The 19558-nt window shown below is 45.8% G+C and overlaps 1 protein-coding gene across 5 annotated transcripts in view; it reads right to left on the bottom strand.

Moving 5' to 3' along the window:
• Nucleotides 1–6635, bottom strand: part of DRAM1 (DNA damage regulated autophagy modulator 1) — a 29774-nt gene extending 23139 nt beyond the window's left edge. The window contains exon 1 of one of the 5 annotated variants that reach the window (XM_039501960.1): nt 5593–6635. In XM_039501960.1, the coding sequence (XP_039357894.1) occupies nt 5593–5723 (131 nt within the window). In that variant the 5' untranslated portion in view covers nt 5724–6635. Of the gene's footprint in view, nt 1–4965; nt 5251–5592 lie in introns of those variants that run through there. The other 4 variants (XM_039501943.1, XM_039501938.1, XM_039501952.1 and 1 more) reach the window with 4 other exon arrangements.
• Between the last annotated feature and the right edge of the window lie 12923 nt (nt 6636–19558).

Genomic DNA, 19558 nt, shown 5'->3' with positions numbered 1-19558 from the left:
GAAAGGACTCACCATCCATCCTACATCCACTCCCCATTTTAGGTTCTGTATATGATAGACAGTGAAGTTTCCTACCAAGGACTGTGTTTAAGCAGTTTGCTAGGAAGATATTAATATAGGTGTCCTGGCTAGTGTAGCCAAGTCCCATGTCTTAACCTGATATCTGTTATATTATAAAGAAATACAACTGAAAAAGCTATGAGTGGACATATATTGGGTATTTATAAAATAAAAATTATAACTGAAAACTTGAACTCAAACCTGATAATATCCTGCTCCTTTGTCTAACTGAAACTCTTCCTAGAGAACTAGTTCATTTTTTAATATCCAGTAAATGAGCCAAGACTACATATTGCACAACTGAAATATCTTGCAACATTCTTCCCCTTTCACTTTAATCATGCTAACTTAGCTGAATCATGGGATTCAGTCATATCTATTAAACTAAAGGAACGAACCAAGTACTAAATGGTATAAAAATGTGTTTCAGCTATTAGGCAAAAATCACAATATCATCCTGAAGCACACAAAATGCTGAATCAGTCTTCTATCAAAATCAGCTGAGTTCAGAACTATTAAAAAATTGTATGCCAAATTTTGCTGTATATCCTGTTCCACCAATGCAATTCTATGCTGCTCTGAAATGATAGGGCATATTTTCATCTCTTCATCCACTCATTCAGGAACTATGGCTGTACAAATGCTAGCAGACCTGAGGCCAAATCTGTCTAATGGTATATGTGACAAAGGTCTCAGAAGTGACCTGCAAAGGATTTCAAATAAATTTAGCGTGTGTCCTTCCCCTCCAAACCCACTTCTTACTGATGAATAAAGAAAGTCTGAAGTGTTTTTAATCTAATTTATTTTCCTGATTATATATTTATTTAAAATCTTAGACATATCAGGATTATAAAGTCTGGTCTTCCCTAGTTTTATTTGAAGATCTCCTGGGAGACAGAAGGATATTTAATGTGAGACCTTAACACCTTTATTGAAGGGTAAAGGTGTTGAATCTATAACCTAGGCCTAATCTCCATACAGTTCTTGTACTGATATAACTGTGTCAGTTAGGAGTGTGATTTCTTTTTTAAACCAAAAGTTATACCAGCACAATCCCTACTGTGGATACAGTAACACCACTATAAAGGTGCTTTACGTTTAAATTGGTATATCTTATTTCCCTTCCTATTGTAGGGAAGAGCTATACTAGAATAAACACCTTTACATAAATAATACTGTGTCCAAACTAGGGGGGTTATACTGCTTTAGCTATACTGGTATAGTTTACTCCTGGGGGAATTCTGCACCACTGCGCAATGCAGAATTTTGCAGAAACTAACGTATGCACAAAATTTCCTTCCCCCCATAGAAATGGGCTGCAGTGCTGCTAGCTGCCACTAGGGGCAACTGAACTCGGCAGAGCCCAGCTTGCACATAGAAGACCTTGCTGGGGGACAGAGAGGGTGCTAGAGCAGTGGTGTGCAACCTGCGGGCCGCATGTGGCTCATCAGGGTAATCCACTGCGGGCCGCCAGACTGCTTACATTTGCATGACCATCCGCAGCTCCTAGTGGCTGCAGGTTGCCCACCACTGAGCTAGAGGATTCCTGGCAGCTGCAGTTCCCAGCATGCCTTAAGGGTAAGAGAGGGTGGCGTGGAGAAAACTCCATGCAAGACTGGCACCGAGCATCAGGCTGTTTCTCCCTCTGGATGGATCACTGGGCTCCGGGGGGAAGAGGGTTGGAGGAGCCCTGCGGTTGGGCTCTGGAGAGGAGGGGTTGTGGATGTCTGCACCCCAGCTTTGCTTGGGGGGTTGGGGGCAGAGAAACAGGAACTGGGTTGTTATAGGGGTTTCTTTAACTCTTTACTCCTGGTGGAATTTGTGTGTGTCTCTGTATTGTTACAGACATACTTGCTGACAGGTATTTTGAAATAAATTACCAAATTAATTGAAACTGTCATAATTAGGTAGTGTTATTTTGACAACTAAAATTTGCAGAATTTTTAACTTTTTGGTGCAGAATGGCCCCAGGAGTATATAATTACAGCAGTACAATTTTTGTGTTTACAAGGCCAAAGGCGTTCTGTACTCAGAATAATAATATATGGAGATATACCTATCTCATAGAACCGGAAGGGACCCCAAAGGGTCATTCAGTCCAGTCCCCTGCCTTCACTAGCAGGACCAAGTAGTGATTTTGCCCCAGATCCCTAAGTGACCCCTCAAGGATTGAACTCATAACTTGAGGTTTAGCAGGCCAATGTTTAAACCACTGAGCCATTTCTCCCCTTAATGTCAGTCACTGAAGTTAAATAGGTGTAAATAAATACACAATGTTGTTTTAAATGGAATAAATCTCTCTTCCCCTCTTAATTAGTATTATGTATTATTTGAATTGCAGTAGCCTCTAGAGCAGGGGTCAGCAACCTCTGGCACGTGGCTCACCAGGGTAAGCACCAGTTTATTTTCCTGCCACGTCCGCAAGTTTGGCCGATCGCGGCTCCCACTGGCCGCGGTTCGCCGTTCCAGGCCAATGGGGGCTGCGGGAAGTGGCGCGGGCTGAGGCATGTGCTGGCCACGGCTTCCCATTGGCCTGGAGCAGCGAACCATGGCCAGTGGGAGCCGCGATCAGCCGAACCTGCGGACGCGGCAGGTAAGCAAACTGGCCCGGCCCAGTCTGCCAGGGGGCTTACCCTGGCGAGCCGTGTGCCAGAGGTTGCCGACCTCTACTCTAGAGGCTCTGATCGGGGCCTCAGATGTGCTATGCAAGGTACATACATACGTGTAATTTAAAATGCCTGAGTCTCTGTTCCGAAGAGTTTACACTCTTACAGCCTAATCCTACAAACATTTAAGCACAGAAGCAATTAAAGATAAGCATGTAAATATTTACAGAAGTAGGGCCCATATGTTAAGACAATAAAGGGAGAAAAACAGATGAATCAGGGAGGAGTGTGGGAAGAACAAGGTAAACAGTTACATGATTGTGTTTGGCATAAGAAGCAACAGCCATTTAGGCCTGGTCTACACTTAAAAGTTTAACTGATATAACTATTTTAGTTGGTGATGTGGTGTTTCTTATCCTCAAACTGTTATGCCTGTAAAAGCCCAAGTGTAAACATAGTTATATTTGTAAAAAGGTGATTTAGACCTTGATAATTATTCCTCTTTCCATATGGTAATCGCCATATCATTGTAAAGCACCTTTATACCAACATAAGTGTGTCCACACCTTGGTGTCGTACCACTTTAACAATGCAGGTATAGGTAAAGCAATACAACTTTTTCATGAACATAAGCCAATGGGACCTGATCTAAAGACGACTGAAATCCAAGTCCATGAGACTCTCTCTATTGACTTCAGTGGGATTTGGATGAGGGGCAAGATTTTTAAAGGTATACAGTAACTCCTCACTTAAAGTCATCCCAGTTAACATTGTTTCATTATTAGGTTGCTGATCTATTAGAGAACATACTTGTTTAAAGTCATGCAATGTTCTGTTATAAGGTTGTTTGGCTCACCCCGCTCTGCCCGCCTGCCTGGCATTCCAGCTGGGGAGTTGGGTCGGGCAGGGCTGGTGCAAGGATGTTTTGCGCCCTAGGCAAAACTTCCACCTTGTGCCCCCCCCCCACTTCCTGGCAAGAGCACCAAGCGGGCGGAATGGGGTAAGCCCCCGGACCCTGACCCCACTATGTCCCTGCCTCAACCAAGCTTCACATTCATAATTGGTGGGCACGCTACTACATTGTTTGTTTAAAATTATTTAAAACGTATACTGTATATGTATATAATGTCCTTTGTCTGTTGAAAAAAAATGTCCCTGGAACCTAACCCCCCGCCCCCTTTACATTAATTCTTATGGGGAAATTGGATTCACTTAACATTGTTTCGCTTAAAGTAGCATTTTTCAGGAACATAACTACTACATTAAGCGAGGAGTTGCTGTATAGGCATCTAAAGACGCAGATAGGCATGCAGTGGCATTTTCAAAAATACCGGAGTTAGGTGCCTTGGAAAATCCTGCTAGGTGTCTATCTGCATCTTTAGGCACCTAAATACCTTTGAAGTTCCGGCCCAAGGCCCTTAATGGCGTATCTTTCTTGTGTCTTTTGATGTCATAATTTACACCAGCTTTCCAGTTTTCACCATGGCCTCAAACTAGCAAACACTTACACATGTGAGTAATTTTATGTGTGTACAGTAGTCTCATGAAACTACTCATGTCCATAAAGGTATGTAAGTATTTGCAGGATTGGGGCCATAGTCTTCCAGCCTAAACAAGATTTGAAATATATATATAAAAAGCAGGGGAGGGGAAAAAAATTACAATCTCTCTTGCCCCACGCTGTCTTTTAGGTCCTATTTACACACTATAAAGGAAAAAAGGGGAACAAATCAATTTCTCCCCGTTGCCAGTCACTTTTAACCTTCTAGGAACTAAATCAAGATAATTATTCTACTAAATAGTCAGATGTTAAATATGAATAAAATCAAAACTAGGAGTAATTAGCCTTTTACTGAATTGAATAATGAAAGTAGAAAATAAAATATAATATTTTAAGGCATTTCACACACATGCCTTCCCATCCCTTTCTGATGTAATGACTTTTAGTCCCCCATCTAGTTTAATTGTGAGAAAGAGAGAAACATTTCCATAAAAATTGCTTCAGTCTTGGGTCAGTAACCCAACACATAAACAAAGAAGACATTTAAAAGATATCCACTAAAAGACCCAGCAATGAAAATATCAGATTCTGGGCTTTCTAAACAGAGTATAAACACTGCAGGACCCCAGCTCTTAAATGAGGTCAGGCTGCAAAACGTCTGTTAGTCTATAAGGTGCCACAGGATTCTTTGCTGCTTCTACTTTCTCTAGAATGATCCTTGAACCACGTTGTGCTCTTTGGGCCCAAATTGTGCTATCATAGTACAGGCAAAACTCCCAATACCCGAGAGAGTTTTACCAGGATAAGCAGGGCACTCCCCAGGGGCGGCTTGTTTAACCCCTGTACTCTGCAGTCATGCAGAAGCGGGACTGTCGAGAAGCATGAACGACATAAGCAGAGCGGTCCTGCCTCCCCGGCATCCAACGGGCTCTGTCGTGCTATGGAGAACAGCCAGGTGGGGCCCTGCTGCAACACGTGTTTCCTTCTTCCCGCCGGGGGCAAGCAGCCACCCCAGCTTCTGCTCTGGGACGAGACCAACTTCCCTGCCTCACTCTCCTCGGCAGGGGAGCAGGAGCCTTCTCCTTTTCGTGGAGATGCCAGCGCAGTGCCCTCCCCCCGCCAGCTTCTAAAACCTCAGCCCCTCGCCCCGCTGCACCCTCCACCTTTCCCCAGCCGCCCGGGCTGCAACGGACAGGGATCCCCCCACTCCAGCCCTCACGCCCCCGCCCCACCTTTCTCCAGCCCTCAGCTCCCCTGGCAGCCTCCAATACTGCGTCGCAGCTCCCTCCAGCCCCCAGCCCCAACCCCAGCCCCCATTTCCGCTGCCCCTCGCCCGAGGGCTGCTGCCTCGGAGCCCTGCGGCTCTGCAACCTGGGGGCAAGCCCCGGCCCCTCCCCTCGAGCGAGCGGGGCGGGGGGCTCCCACCTGATGTAGGGGACGAGCGGCTCCACGTGCCCCCCCAGCACGGCGATCACATAGGAGATGATGAAGGCGGCCGAGGACCAGCAGACGAGCAGCGCGGGGATGAAGGCCACTCCCGGCATGAAGCACAGCATCCTGCCCGGGGGGTCCGCGGCCGCAGCCCACCCCGGCCGGGCACGGGAGGCGCCGGGCGGGCAGGCGGGCGGGGAGGAGGAGGAGCGGGCTCTGTTACGGAGCCAGTGAAGTCACAAAGCGGATGGGACAAGGCTCAGCGGAGGAGCCAAGACCGGCTGCCAGCCCCCCGCTCTCCAGAGACACCCCGAGAGAGGGTCTCCCAGCCCGGCCAGAACTGCGCGGTCTGTCCCCGCCACACACACACTGGGCTATGCCTCTTCTCCCCCATACAGGGCTGGCCCCCTCCCCCGTCCCCTCACACACACAGGGCTATTCCCTTCTCTCCCACGCACAGGTCTTCTCTCTCTTCCACACACGCCCCTGGCTATTTCTCTTCACAGGCACAGCACACACAGGGCTGCCTCCTCCACACACACTGCGTGTCTCCCCCCACACTGTCCCCTCTAACATGCAGGCAGGCACACAGGTCTATCCATTCGCACAGCCAGGCTTAGCCAGCTAGTCCTTTCTCCCCTTGCACACTCTAAAAGTAAGCCCCTTCTGAGAATTTTCTCTCTCCACCCCCTGCTGACGTGGGTCTTCCTCTCTGTCTTTTATGATTTATTGGGTAATATTGTAAAGCAGCTAGTAGTTTCATCCCCTGCCCCCAAGTTCACACAGAGACTTCTCCCATGGATTTGTTCACAGCCACTGTACAGTACTCCAATGGCAAGGTCCCCTTTCGCTTTCGTTTCTGCACTTGGATATTGCTGGTCCTCGCTTCCCCTTTTGTTTCCTGCATGGAGGAATTCAGGGTTAGCTGGCCTGAGCCAGCAAACCCTGACTCTCAGACTGACTGCAGCAAAGTTAATTTTAGCATTTTTTTTTTTAGGTAGGCCTGCTAAATGCCCCTATCGCTATCCACCATTATCACTCCACTAAGCACAGAGCTGGTAGAAGGAGATGAGGAGAGTAGTGAGATAATTCTTTGGGACACATCCAAATGGTAACATTTATTTTACATAAAAGGAGAGGGGAAACGAGAGAAACACCTTAGATCTCTTCCCTCCCAGCTGCCTTTCAGCTTCATGGTACAATCTTGTTATATAATCAACTTGAGTGATCTAGTTTCTAATTATTTCCCTTCTGTTAGCCCAGGGGTTCTCAAACTGGGGGGCGGGACTCCTCAGGGGGTCGTGCGGTTATTACATGGGGGGGTTGTGAGCTGTCAGCCTCCACCCCAAACCCTGCTTTGTCTCCAGCATTTATAATGGTGTTAAATATATAAAAAAGTGTTTTTAATGTATAAGAGGGCGGTCACACTCAGAGGCTTGCTGTGTGAAAGGGGTCACCAGTACAGAAGTCTGAGAACCCCTGTGTTAGCCTATCATGATGGAGAGCAGCCACACCATCTAACAACAGGCCAGTTGCTGTAATGCTCACCATCCACACCTGTGCTCTACTAACTCATGTGGTGCTAAGGAACCCTGGCTGGGTTGAGTAAAAGTTCCCTCAGCTGAGCCTAAGGCTAGCTAACTCAGGCTGGGAAATGAGCCAGCTGGGCTGCAGCAGAATCACCTGATTAAGAGCTGCATTTAAGAGCTGCAACTCAATACTTATGCCCCACTGCTGTAATCAACACTACTGTGTTCCTTGTTCCCAGTTTTGGTCCTGCCTTGTTCTTGTCCAGCTCTGGTCTGCTCCAGCCCTGTACTTTTCTCTAGTTTCTGACTCCACCTCTGAACTTTGGTGCTGACTCCCACTTCATTTTTCTGACTAACTACTAGATCACATGGCCCATATCATGATCTCTGCCAAGGTTGGCCTTACCATGAGGTAAACTAAGGCCTGGTCTACACTGGGGGGGTCGATCTAAGGTACGTAACTTCAGCTACGCAAATAGCGTAGCTGAAGTGCTCTATAGTTCGATTTACCCGTCCTCACGGCGCGGGATCGACGTCTGCGGCTCCCCCGTCGACTCCGCCACCGCCGTTTGTGGTGGTGGAGTTCTGGAGTCGACGGGAGCACGTTCGGAGAACTCCGAGAAATTGATTGCTACCCGCCGATATGGTGGGTAGTGAAGACATACCCTAAGGCACCTGCCTCAGGTGCCAAACTGGGGGGGGCACCCCTAGGACCCAGAGTGTAGAAAACTGTGTCTGCTGCTGGTGCATATGTATTCTTTCTGCTCTAGATGCACAGAGATGGTGATGTGCTGTGCTGGAGAAAGGAGGGCACAAGAGACAACCGGCAGGGAGGAGAAAAGATGAGAGGGAATAACAGAAAGCAGCAGGAGCTGCAGGGAGAGAGAGGAGGAACCTCTTATGTACCTTTCTAGCACCCCCAGGAGCCTGGACTGATTAACACCAGCTTCTCAGAGAGCTTCCTGTTTCTTGCTGCTTCCCTGAACCCACTTGAGGAGAACAGGCAGTCAACTGATGTAGTGGGAGCCTGTTAGGCCCTTAAGACACTGATATCTTCCCTCACTCAGGCCCTGCTACCAGCCTACTTATTTGTCCCCTCCAACTGAGTGTTGAGAGCCGCTATAGCTGGCACAGAACAGCAGTCATGAGTGAAAGAAGAAAACGCCCCTCTGGGGCAGCATTAACAAAAAGAAAGAAAGCAAAGGAAGCTTTTCTATCTAAGCAGGAAGGAGCTCTCCTGAGATACATAGACACAAATGTTCACGGTGAGCCTTCCGGCCCCAGTGAGGATGTGAGTGGTGAGGAGATGCCTGATCTTCCAGTTAGTCAGAGTGCAGGTGATCTGGCAGCTACTGCAGCATCCATATCTCCATCTCAAATGGATGTAACCATGCACATTCCTGAAGAAAAGTGTAGATCAGAGAAGAGTGTGGTGGAGGCGCAACAAACAGCTGCTGCTGAGTTTAGTTCCTTAAGTCTAGATGATCCAGGACTGTGGACCCACTTGAGCAGTAGCCTGAGGGACTTCCTTGTACTGCATGGGCCACAGCAAGTGAAACACTTCATGAGCCCCAAAGACAATGAAAACAGAAGTTTCCATCCAACACATTGCTGGCATGAAATCCCCAATGGTGACAAAATGGAGAGGCCATGGCTTATGGACTCAAAAACCCAGAATGCTGCATACTGTTTTTGTTGCAAACTCTTCCAGTCTAATGTTCCAGCCACATTGGGTTCTACAGGAACAAAGAACTGGAAAAATCTGGCTAGAAACCTGGCATGCCATGATAAGGCAGCAAATCACCAGAGAGTATTCCATGGGTGGAAAGATCTTGAGATAAGACTAAGATTAAAGGCCACCATAGATGATCAGCATCAGGAGAAGATTGCATCAGAGTCTCTTTACCAGCAAAATGTTCTGAAAAGGCTCATTGCCATTGTGAGAATGCTTGATACCCAAAACCTAGCACTGTGTGGCACTTCAGATCAGCTGTATGTGCCAAACAATGGAAACTTCCTTATAATTGTGGAGCTGATGGCTGAGTTTGATGCTGTACTCCAGGAGCATCTATGAAGAGTCACCACCCAAGAAATGTAAACACACCACTACCTTGGAAAAACAATTCAAAATGAGACCATACAGTTACTAGCAATAAAAGTCAAACAGAAGATTGTGGCAGATCTGAAGTCTCCGTTATTCTGGACTGCACACGTGACATCAGCCATATGGAACAAATTACTTTAATGGTGCGTTTTGTAAGACCAACGGAACCTAGTGAAAATGTCCCCGCAATGGTGACTGTCAGAGAGCATTTTCTAGAATTTATTGACACTGATGATGCTACAGGATCTGGTATGACAAATGTGCTTCTTAAAAAGCTGGAAGATACAGGAATTGTGATAGCTGACATGAGAAGTCAGGGCTATGATAATAGTGCCAACATGAGAGGAAAGAACAGAGTAGTGCAGACACGGATCTGAGAGTTAAACCCTCAAGCATTTTTTGTCCCATGCAGTTCTCATTCATTGAACTTGGTGGTCAGTGATGCAGTTCAGCTTCTAGTGACACTGCTGATTTTTTTTATGTAATTCAAAGCATTTATGTATTTTTCTCTGCATCAACTCATTGATGGCAAATTTTGAAGCAACATCTAAGTACATCCTCTCTGACACTGAAACCACTGAGTACCACACAATGGGAAAGTTGAGTGGAGGCGATAAAGCCTATCAAACACCAAATTGGGAAGATAGATGATGCCATAGTTGCCATTATGGAGGATAATGCTATGACAGGAACTGTTCATGGGAGAACAGTGGCAGAGGGAAATGGAATCACCAGAAATATACATAACTTCAAATTTCTGTGTGGCTTAGTGTTGTGGCATGGCATACTGTTTGAAATAAAGGTTGTAAGCAAGAGACTCCAAGGTGTTGACCTTGATATATCTGGAGCAATGGAACAACTGAACAAAGCAAAGTCATACCTACAGTCTTACCGGTCAGATGAGGGAATTCAAAACATTCTGAAGAGTGCACAGAAGTTGGCAGAGGAACTTCACACTGAAGCTATTTTCCCACCCATTCAAGAATACAAGAGTCACCGAAGAAGAAGACATTTTGATTACAAGCACAGGATAACCCCATAAGAGACCCCAAACAATAATTCAAAGTTGAATTCTTTAACCAGGTGCTAAATTGTGCAATACAATAAGTTGAAGAACATTTCATGCAGCTCAAGGAACACAGCAGTATATTGGGGATGTTGTATGATATTCCAAAACTCCTCACTATACCTGAAGAAGACCTACATCAGCAATGCAGGGCACTAGAGACAGTGTTGACACATAATGACATGCACAATATTGATGCGAGTGATGAACTGAAAGCCCTTTCAAGATACATTTCAACAGGATCAACTCCAAAGGCTGTTCTGAAATATATATGCACAAATAAGATGACCACCCTCTTTACAAATGCTTTTGTTGCTCTGCACATACTTCTAACACTTCCTATAACAGTGGCCAGTGGAGAATGCAGCTTCTCCAAGCTGAAGTTAATAAAAACACATCTACACTCCACAATGACACAGGAGAGGCTGGTCGGCCTTGCAACCATCTCAATAGAGCATGAACTGGCCCTGACTGTGGACCTTCAGCAGGAAGCAGTTCAAATCTTTGCAACCAAGAAGGCACGGAAAGCACCACTTTGATTATTCAGACAGATAAAAATGCCAGTGTTTACTATGCAGACAAGAAAAGTTACATTTGCTGTTCAGGCGTTTCAAAGTTAAGTGTTACTTAAAATTTTTGAACAAGGCATTTTAAGTTGTTGGTTCTCCCTTATTGGGGTAGGTAACAGAGCAGTACCATGAGAGGAGTAGAACAGGAAGAAGGCAGAATTGAACCTTTCAAAGTTTTGGGCCAAGCGATGGGTCATGGGAGTGTCATTTGAGCTCCCCTCCTCAGGTGCCAAAATGTTGTGGGCCAGCCCTGTCCCTGACAACATGTGGCAGAACACCCCAGGTTTGTGGCACTGCAGTGAGCTGCACTGCCCTGAGAATGCTTTTGCAAAGTATTTTGATCTGTGACCAGATTGTGTTGATTTATGAAAAAATATTTTTCCAGGATATCTGTGCAAAGAAAAGGGTTGGATATTTTGTCTAAAAATATTAAAGCTGAGATTTGTATTCTCCTTTCTAGTTCCCTAAAAGAGGGAAGCCCATGTCCACAGGCTTTGTGTATTCATCTTCACTAGGAAAAAAAGCGAACTCATGTTAGCTAACACATGGTAAATTCCTAGTGAATGTGTCATTTTAACAGAAATTCAGAACACATATTTTTGCTAAGTGAAAGCAAGCCATAAGAAGTCCAAAAACCAGGTCTGGACACAAGGGGTATGTTTACATTGCAATGTAAATTCCGAGTTCATGGGACTTGAGTCATCTGACCCTGAGTTAGAGAACCCAGGGCTTAAGCATTAACACAGGTTGTTAACCCTAGATTAAAATTTTTCTAATCCAGGCTTGAATGTGGTTTACCCCAAGGTGGTGGGCATAAAAGACCATCCTGTAGAACAGTGGTTTTCAAACTTTTTTTCTGGTGACCCAGTTGAAGAAAATTATTGATGCCCGTGACCGTGATTGGAGCTGGGGATGAGCGGTTTGGGGTGTGGGAGGGGCTCAGGGTTGGGGCAGAGGGTTGTGTGCAGGGCTGAAGGATGGGGCCAGGAATGAGGGGTTCAGGGTGTGGGAGGGGCCTCTGGGCTGGGGCAGGAGGCTGGGGTGTCAGGGATCTGGGCTGGAGGTGTGGGATGGGGATGAGGGGTTTGGGATGAAGGAGGGGGCTCAGGGCTGGGGCAGGGGATTGAGGTGCTGGAGGGGGTCAGGGCTCTTGGCTGGGGGTGCAGGCTCTGGGGTGGGGGCCAGGGATGAGAGGTTTGATGTACAGGAAGGGGCTCCAGGTTTGGGGGGGCAGGGGATTGGGGCATGGGGTTGAGGCACAGGCTTACCTCAGGCAGCTCCTGGTCAGCGGTGCAGTGGGGGTGCTAAGGCAGGCTTCCTGCCTGTCCTGGTACCGCGGACCATGCTGCGCCCTGGAAGCCGCCAGCAGCAGGTCCAGCTCTTAGGCGGAGGCACGCAAGCGGCCCCACGTGGCTCTCACCCGCAGGCACCGCCCCCTCCATCTCCTACTGGCCGGTTTCTGGCCAATGGGAGTGCAGAGTCAGTGCTCCAGGTAGGAGCAGAACGGAGAGTCCCATGGTCCCCCCGCTTAGGAGCTGTACCTGCTACTGGCCGCTTCCGGAGCACAGTGCGGTGTCAGAACAGGTAGGGACTAGCTTGCCTTAGCCAAGCAGCACCACCGATGGGACTTTTAATGGCCCGGTTGGCGGTGCTGACCAGATCTGCCGCGACCCAGTGCCTTACATTGCGCGACCCAGTACTGGGTCGCAACCCACAGTTTGAAAACCACTGCTGTAGTAATTGCTGGCTTTGAGAGAATGTAGTTTCCTAACTGTGTCATTGATGGGACTCATGAGTACTTAAACTGCAAAGGGTACTACTCCATTGTTATGCAGGTCCTTGTGGACCACAGAAGGAGATTTATTAATGTCAACATGGGTTGGACTGGGGAAGTTCATGATGACAGAGTTTTTTGCCCATTGTAGTCTATATTTATGGACAGGCTCAGACACTATTCCCACCAAAAGATGCGGTCATAAATCTTGGTTTTTGAAACTGTATCCTGTTTTAAGAGGCCCTGGCAAAAGAAGGTTTAATTACACTCTCAGCAGATGTAGAATGGTTGTTGAATGTGCTTTTGGCACAGTGAAATCCTGTTGGAGATGTCTACAGACCCATTTGGATTCCAGTGCCATCAATGCTGCCTGCCTTACTGTGGCTTGCTGTATTCTTTACAATCTTTGTGAAGCCAGAGGTGAGCCACTTTCTGCTGAATGGACCCATGACAACAAGGGGCCACTGAATTGGTACACTAAGTCAGAAAGTCCACCTAGCACATCTGGAGCTAGATGCACCTGGGCAATAGACGTCAGGGATGCTTTGTGCTCCCATGTTATGGACTTGCCTGGCCCAATGGAAGTGGGGGAAATAGTACCTATATGAATGTGTTTGTGCGAGATGGAGATGGGCTCATTGATTGTGGTGGGTTTCAATGCTTGGGGAGGTGGGTGTTGATTGCCATGCAATATACTTATAAATGTGGTGTGGATCATAGTATGGATTGATGTAGATCAGCAGTTCTCAAACTATGGGGCGGGCCTGCTAAGGGAGATGTGGGAATTTGACAAATATCCCTTTTCACATTGCCACCATTACTTCTGTGCTGCTGCTGACATGGTGCTGCCTTCAGAGCTGGGCGCTCAGCTGGCAGCCACTGCTCTCCACTTTGCCTTTGCAGCTGGATGGCAGCATGTACTTAGGGGGCATGTAAATGATTACAGACACAAAGAAAGGGGGATTGATCAAATAAGTTTGAGAACCACTGAAATAAATATATGGAGAAACAATGTTTGCATACTAATTCCTAATTGTCCCTGACCATGTGTTCACCTTTATTATTTTAAATACAGATTGTATGATGTGATACAGTGATAAACTTTCTTGATTAATTAGAAAAACATTTATTTATAAATATGTATTGGAAAAATACAACATTCACCCACTGCCAGGCAGGCCAGCTGACATTACCACACTGAAAACACCAGTAACAACAGTCTCTTAAAAAACAAAAACAACAAAAAAACAAAACAGAAAAACAAAGTGCATGAATAATGCAAACAGTGAAACCACGTGCAAGACAGAAACATCCTACCATTGCATGTCCCCTGCCCCCCGTTCTTTTTTTCTTTCTTTCCCCATTTGTTGTGCACTTGGTGCCCAGGTTGGGATGGAGGCAACCCCAGGAGAGGGGGTCAATATGGAGGGCTGCATGGGATAAAGTTGCTCTGCCCAGCCACTCCTGGGGTTTGATTGCATGGGCAACCCAGCCATGGAGTTTTCCAAGCTGTTTCTGGACTGCATCCTACCACACAGGGGACTCAAGCCATGGTATGGATGATGCAGCAAGAGCCAATACTCCTGCAGCCATTAGTGATATCAGCCTCTCAAACAGCTCTTTCTGCTGAGCTCTGAGCTCCTCCCTTAACTGCCATTCCTGTTCCAGGAGCTGTGAATCGAGTGCCTGCTCCCACGCTGAAATCACATCCTCAAGGTGTGCCACCAGCCTGAGTCTTTCTTCTGGTCTCCTTTAGCTGCAAGTCCCTTTCTCTTGGCACTGGACCAGACTGTTGGCCCTGTCCAGAACTTCAACCATAAGTTCATCATGGAAACGCTTCCTCTTGGAACGGTCCGTGAAGGTACATTGGGCCAGGGCTTCTGCTGCGGTGTGGGCGAGCTGTGGAAGTATTGCAGCCAGTAGAGGTCGAGGGGCCTGGAACAGGACAAGACACAGAGGGCTACTATCTCAACTAGCTCAGTGCAGAGTACAGAAAAAATCCTTGTGGAATGTCAAGGACAAAATGTTACTTTTCCAAACTGAACTTCAGTATATTGTGAGAAAATAACATTTACTTTATAGTTTGTGGCTAGTAGGGAGAAGGCTCCAACCAGCAAGTAAAAGAAAGTCCTTAGAATAATAAGCAGTATTACTTGTAATGGGGAAGTACATATATAGGATGTAACTAATAAAATAAAGAGTTGCAGTAACAAGACAAAGAAAAACTGCCTTAAAAGAAACAGGCCTAAACCTTCCCTCTTGTTCTGCTGGTAAGCAGGGGGAGGGAAGAGAAGATCAGAAAGGAAGGCCTTTGAGGAAGAAAAGAAGCAAGAATAAACTGCTTCAGACTGGGTTTTTGCTAAAGTTAGATGAAGGGTAGAAAGAGAGCCATAAATCTGAATGTTCTTTGTCAGACCCTACCTGATCATGTTGGAGTACACCAGAATGAGACGGTCATCCTTAGGTCTGGCCTCTTTGTACGTATATTGATCACATGCTTATGAATACTTTGTTACTGTATTGGCTGTAGTGACTGCTTATTTTTAGGCTTAGACATGTTTAGAGTTATTGCATAATGTACCATTTGGCCTTTGGATTGAATAAAGGAATTTATGGTTAAAATGGTGATTTCCCATATTAATAATTTTCAAATATTAGTTCCAACATGTATTATAAATACTAATGTGTTGAGGAACCTGGTTACTACACAGAAATACTCTGGTATAGTTAAAACACAGTCGCTTTCCCCAGCATTTTAAAAACTTCCATTCAGTGTTGTAAAGCTGGCATCCTCAGTCCTACAATGATATGGCAATGGTGATGTCATCACCATGGTAACGCTACATTGCATTTTGTACATCATTGTTTGGAGGAAGGCTGGTAATAGGGCTAAACTGTTAGAAGTTTATTCAGAGGTGGTTGGCCCGAGGCCACAAATGTTGAGTTTGGCTATGAATTCAGAGGGGGGATATTCAGAGGAGTAGTACTGGATACTGCCTTTACTCAGAACTCCTGCAGAAACCCAGTCAGGTGAAAGCACTTTGTACAAGGCCTAGTTTGAAAGCCCAAGGACTGATGGCTGAAAAATCCAACATACTGAAAACACAAACATCTCTAAGTGTTGATGGACTGAAGAGAGTTTCTATTAAATCTAGACAGACTGTTAAGATAAGGTTTGCATATTTTATTTATCTGAAATTTGTATCTATCAAATCTAGACCTTTTCTATTATGCCTATGGTAGTAGTTAAGCACTGGCTGGGTGGGGGGAATTTGTACTGCGTATATTACAGTAGATTTTTCAGCTGCTCCCTGTTTCCTGAGTGCAGCTGAGACAGAAAGTGCAAAGGAACCAGTTACAGCTGCATGGATTCTAGGGCTGGCTTGATGCAAAGTCTTGGCCCTATTTTAATTTAGAGCAACATAGGATCTGCTCTAAAGTACACAAAATGGTAGCAACCCTAAGGGGTTGTCCACCATCTGTAGATTGCTAGACTACAGTGTGCTGTGGCCAATGCCTTCTTTGCCTCTAGACTGAGGCTGGGAAGTGGTGTGTATGAACCATATATGGCTACCAGAGTGATCCCCAGCTAAGGAGATCTGGTGGCTTCCATTCAGGCTCTGCCCAGGGGCTGGGTGTCAGTCAGAATCTGTCCCATTATTTGTTTTTGGTATTGTTTATAAATACTGATGTAAAGAAATCTGCTATGATTTCTGTTATTCACAAAATAATTGCTCATAAATAAAGGTATACAAAGGTTTTTGTTTTGCTTGTATGATATGCAAAGAAGTTCTGTAAGGGCATTTCATTAGATACATTTTAACTTTTAAGGTTTTGCTGGAGCCTCCCTGGAAGACTGAAGAACTAGTAGGATTATATCATCACAGGAAATGAGAAATGGAGACCAGAATTGTAGATTGAAGGAGGGAGGGGGAGGGATTTTAGTCAAACTATTCATAACCTTGTGTTCTGTTAATATCATTTTAAACCAAACACATGACCAACACCTGGAGGAAAAGCTCTTTGTTAATGATTCAGCATACCTGTCCTTTAACTGAGGACTGAGAGAATGGTCTCACTCCAATTCTCCAATCCTTTAAGGAATCCTCCAGCAAAAACAGGGAAGTGAGTTTTTTTTTTAATTATTATTTAAAAGGCAAAAAGAAAACATCTTTCAAGCCCGCTTTGGACACCTCACAGAAGGGGATTGGGGAATCATTTTTTCCCCTTTGCATGTTACCTTTAAGACCCTTTCACTTTTCCATGACTCTACCACCTTTAACATTCCTTTAATCAGCAACATTTTTTCTAATTAAAAAAACAAGCATTTCACCCTTAACAATTGAATACATAACCAGTGGAGCTTTTGCACTCAGATGTATACTTAGTGGGTTTGTGCAGTATGTATCTGTTTGAAAATCTGTAGATCTGAGCAGTTCTGTAGAAACAATGAAGTACTAAGGGTACGTCTTCACTACCCGCCATATCAGCGGGTAGCAATCGATTTATCAGAGTTCGATATATCACGTCTCATCTAGACGCGATATATTGAACTCCGAATGCGCTCCCGTCGACTCCGGAACTCCACCACCGCGAACGGCGGTGGCGGAGTCGACGGGGGAGCCGCGGACGTTGATCCCGCGCCGTGAGGACGGGTAAGTAATTCGAACTAAGGTATTTGGACTTCAGCTACGCTATTCGCATAGCTGAAGTTGCGTACCTTAGATCGACCCCCCCCCGCAGTGTAGACCAGGCCTGAGAAGACTCTGCATCATGTGGCTTGGATCATTGTAGCCATCATTACCACGTATACAATGTAGCTTTAACCATTAGCAGGAGAGGTTCTTTTAAGCCATATTAGGGCCAAACCTGTGAAACTGGTTATGGGTCAAATGCCTCTGGCCAAAGATCCGCACCCCAACCTGAGCCAGAGGAGCAGAATTTCACATAGAAGGATTTCATCCACATGCTTCTTATCGGATGGGAGCTGTGAGTGGAGTCTGGCAGCTGTGCCAACAAAGGGCAAGATGCCTTTCCCATTTGCTGATGCGAAGAGGAGAGGGAGGTCAGTAAAGCCCCAATATGAAGACTTAAGCACATGCTTAACTTTATTAAAGCACATAACCAGTCACTGTCCCATTAATTTTAATAGGACTACTCCATGCGTGAAGTTGAACACGTACACAAGTCTTACGTAGAATCTGGAATAAGGGCAGTCATCTGTCACTCTTCCACTCCGTTTTTAATCCTCCAGCTCTCCAAAATTAGGCAGGATCTAAACATCTGTTTCACAATGTCCTTTGCATTTTCTCTTAACACCATCTTAATGTATATTATATTCTATAAGCTTCAGGTACACTGAATTCCTTTTAAAATAGTTTTTGGGTCTGAATAAACTCTAATCATATACTGTTTCCCCTCTTTTGTTTTGAGGTATGTAGCCCATCTGTGACTATAAGGCTTTGTTTCTTAAGCAGTACTTATGTTATTCTATGGATTGTAATTTCCTTTTCCTGTCAAACCATGACTGATTAATACTAAGTTTCATGAATAGTGATGTTTACAAAGAAGCTATAGTTTTACTCTTGCAAGGATGTTGTCAGGGTTCCCTCCCCACTCTGAACTCTGGGGTACAGATGTGAGGACCTGCATGAAAGACCCCCTAAGCTTATTTCTACCAGCTTAGGTTAAAAACTTTCTCAAGGCACAAATTCTTTCCTTGTCCTTGGATGGTATTGCTACCACCACCAAGTGATTTAGACAAAAATTCAGGAAAAGGGCCACTTGGAGTCCCTATTCCCCCCAAAATATTCCCCCAAGCTCCTTCACCCCCTTTCCTGGGGAGGTTTGAGAATAATATACTAACCAATTGGTTACAATGTGAGCACAGACCAAACCCCTGGGTTATTAGGACACTGAAAATCAATGAGGTTCTTAAAAGAAGAATTTTATTTATAAAAACAAGTAAGAAAATCACACCTGCAAAAATTAGGATGGAAGGTAACTTTACCGGGTAATGAAATGATTTAAAACACAGTTCTCATCCTCAAATGAAACTTGCACAATACCTTCAAAAGATGAGCCTGGGAGCTTAAATTCATAACTTGGCTAGATACTAGAAATCCTGGTGTGAATAGAGACCTTGAAATTATGGCTTATTACAGCAATCTATAACCCACTTAACTCTTCTCCAAGCTTTTTTCCTTTTCTCCCTATGACTGGAGAGGTGTTAAAGGATCACTTCACCTTGAATGGTCCCTCGAAAAAGAGCTCCATGTCAGCTCAAAAGCTTGTGTCTCACCAACAGAAGTTGGTATGATAAAAGCTATTACCTCACCCACACTGTTTTATGTAACAGTTCCTTGTCTCTCATCTGACCCTTGGGCCAACCATTATTAAGGCTGCAAATCTTTCATGGAGGTCACAGGAGTCACAGATTCCATGACTTTCCAGGACCTCCAGGACTTCAGCAGCTTCAGCAGCTGGTGAAGCTGACCCCAGGGCTACCCGAGCAGCTGGGGTGGCCCTGGGGCCAGCCCCAGCTGCTGCTCCAGTGGCCCCAGGCAACTGGGGCACTGCCCTGGAGTAGTGGTCCAGGAGCAGCAGTGGTGCCACAGGCCGCCCCCGCCTGGAGGAGCAGCAGCAGTGGTGGGGCCACAGGCTGCCCCCTGCCTGGAGCAGCGGCGGCGGAGCCCTGGGCTGCCCCCCACGCCCAGGAGCAGCAGCCTCCACTGGAGCACTGCCTCTCCCCCTCAGCAGGTAAGATTTAGTTAGGGGTATTTTTAGTAAAAGTCACGGTCTGGTCACTGGCCGTGACTTTTTGGTTATTGCCCATGACCTGTCTGTGATTTTTACTAAAAATACCCGCGACTAAATCATAGTCTTAACCATTATATATACATGGCTTCACTTGTATGG

This window comes from Mauremys reevesii, linkage group 1 (assembly GCF_016161935.1).
Source record: "Mauremys reevesii isolate NIE-2019 linkage group 1, ASM1616193v1, whole genome shotgun sequence".
In the NCBI taxonomy this organism is placed as follows: domain Eukaryota; kingdom Metazoa; phylum Chordata; order Testudines; family Geoemydidae; genus Mauremys; species Mauremys reevesii.
This window is presented reverse-complemented; position numbering and strand designations above follow the sequence as displayed.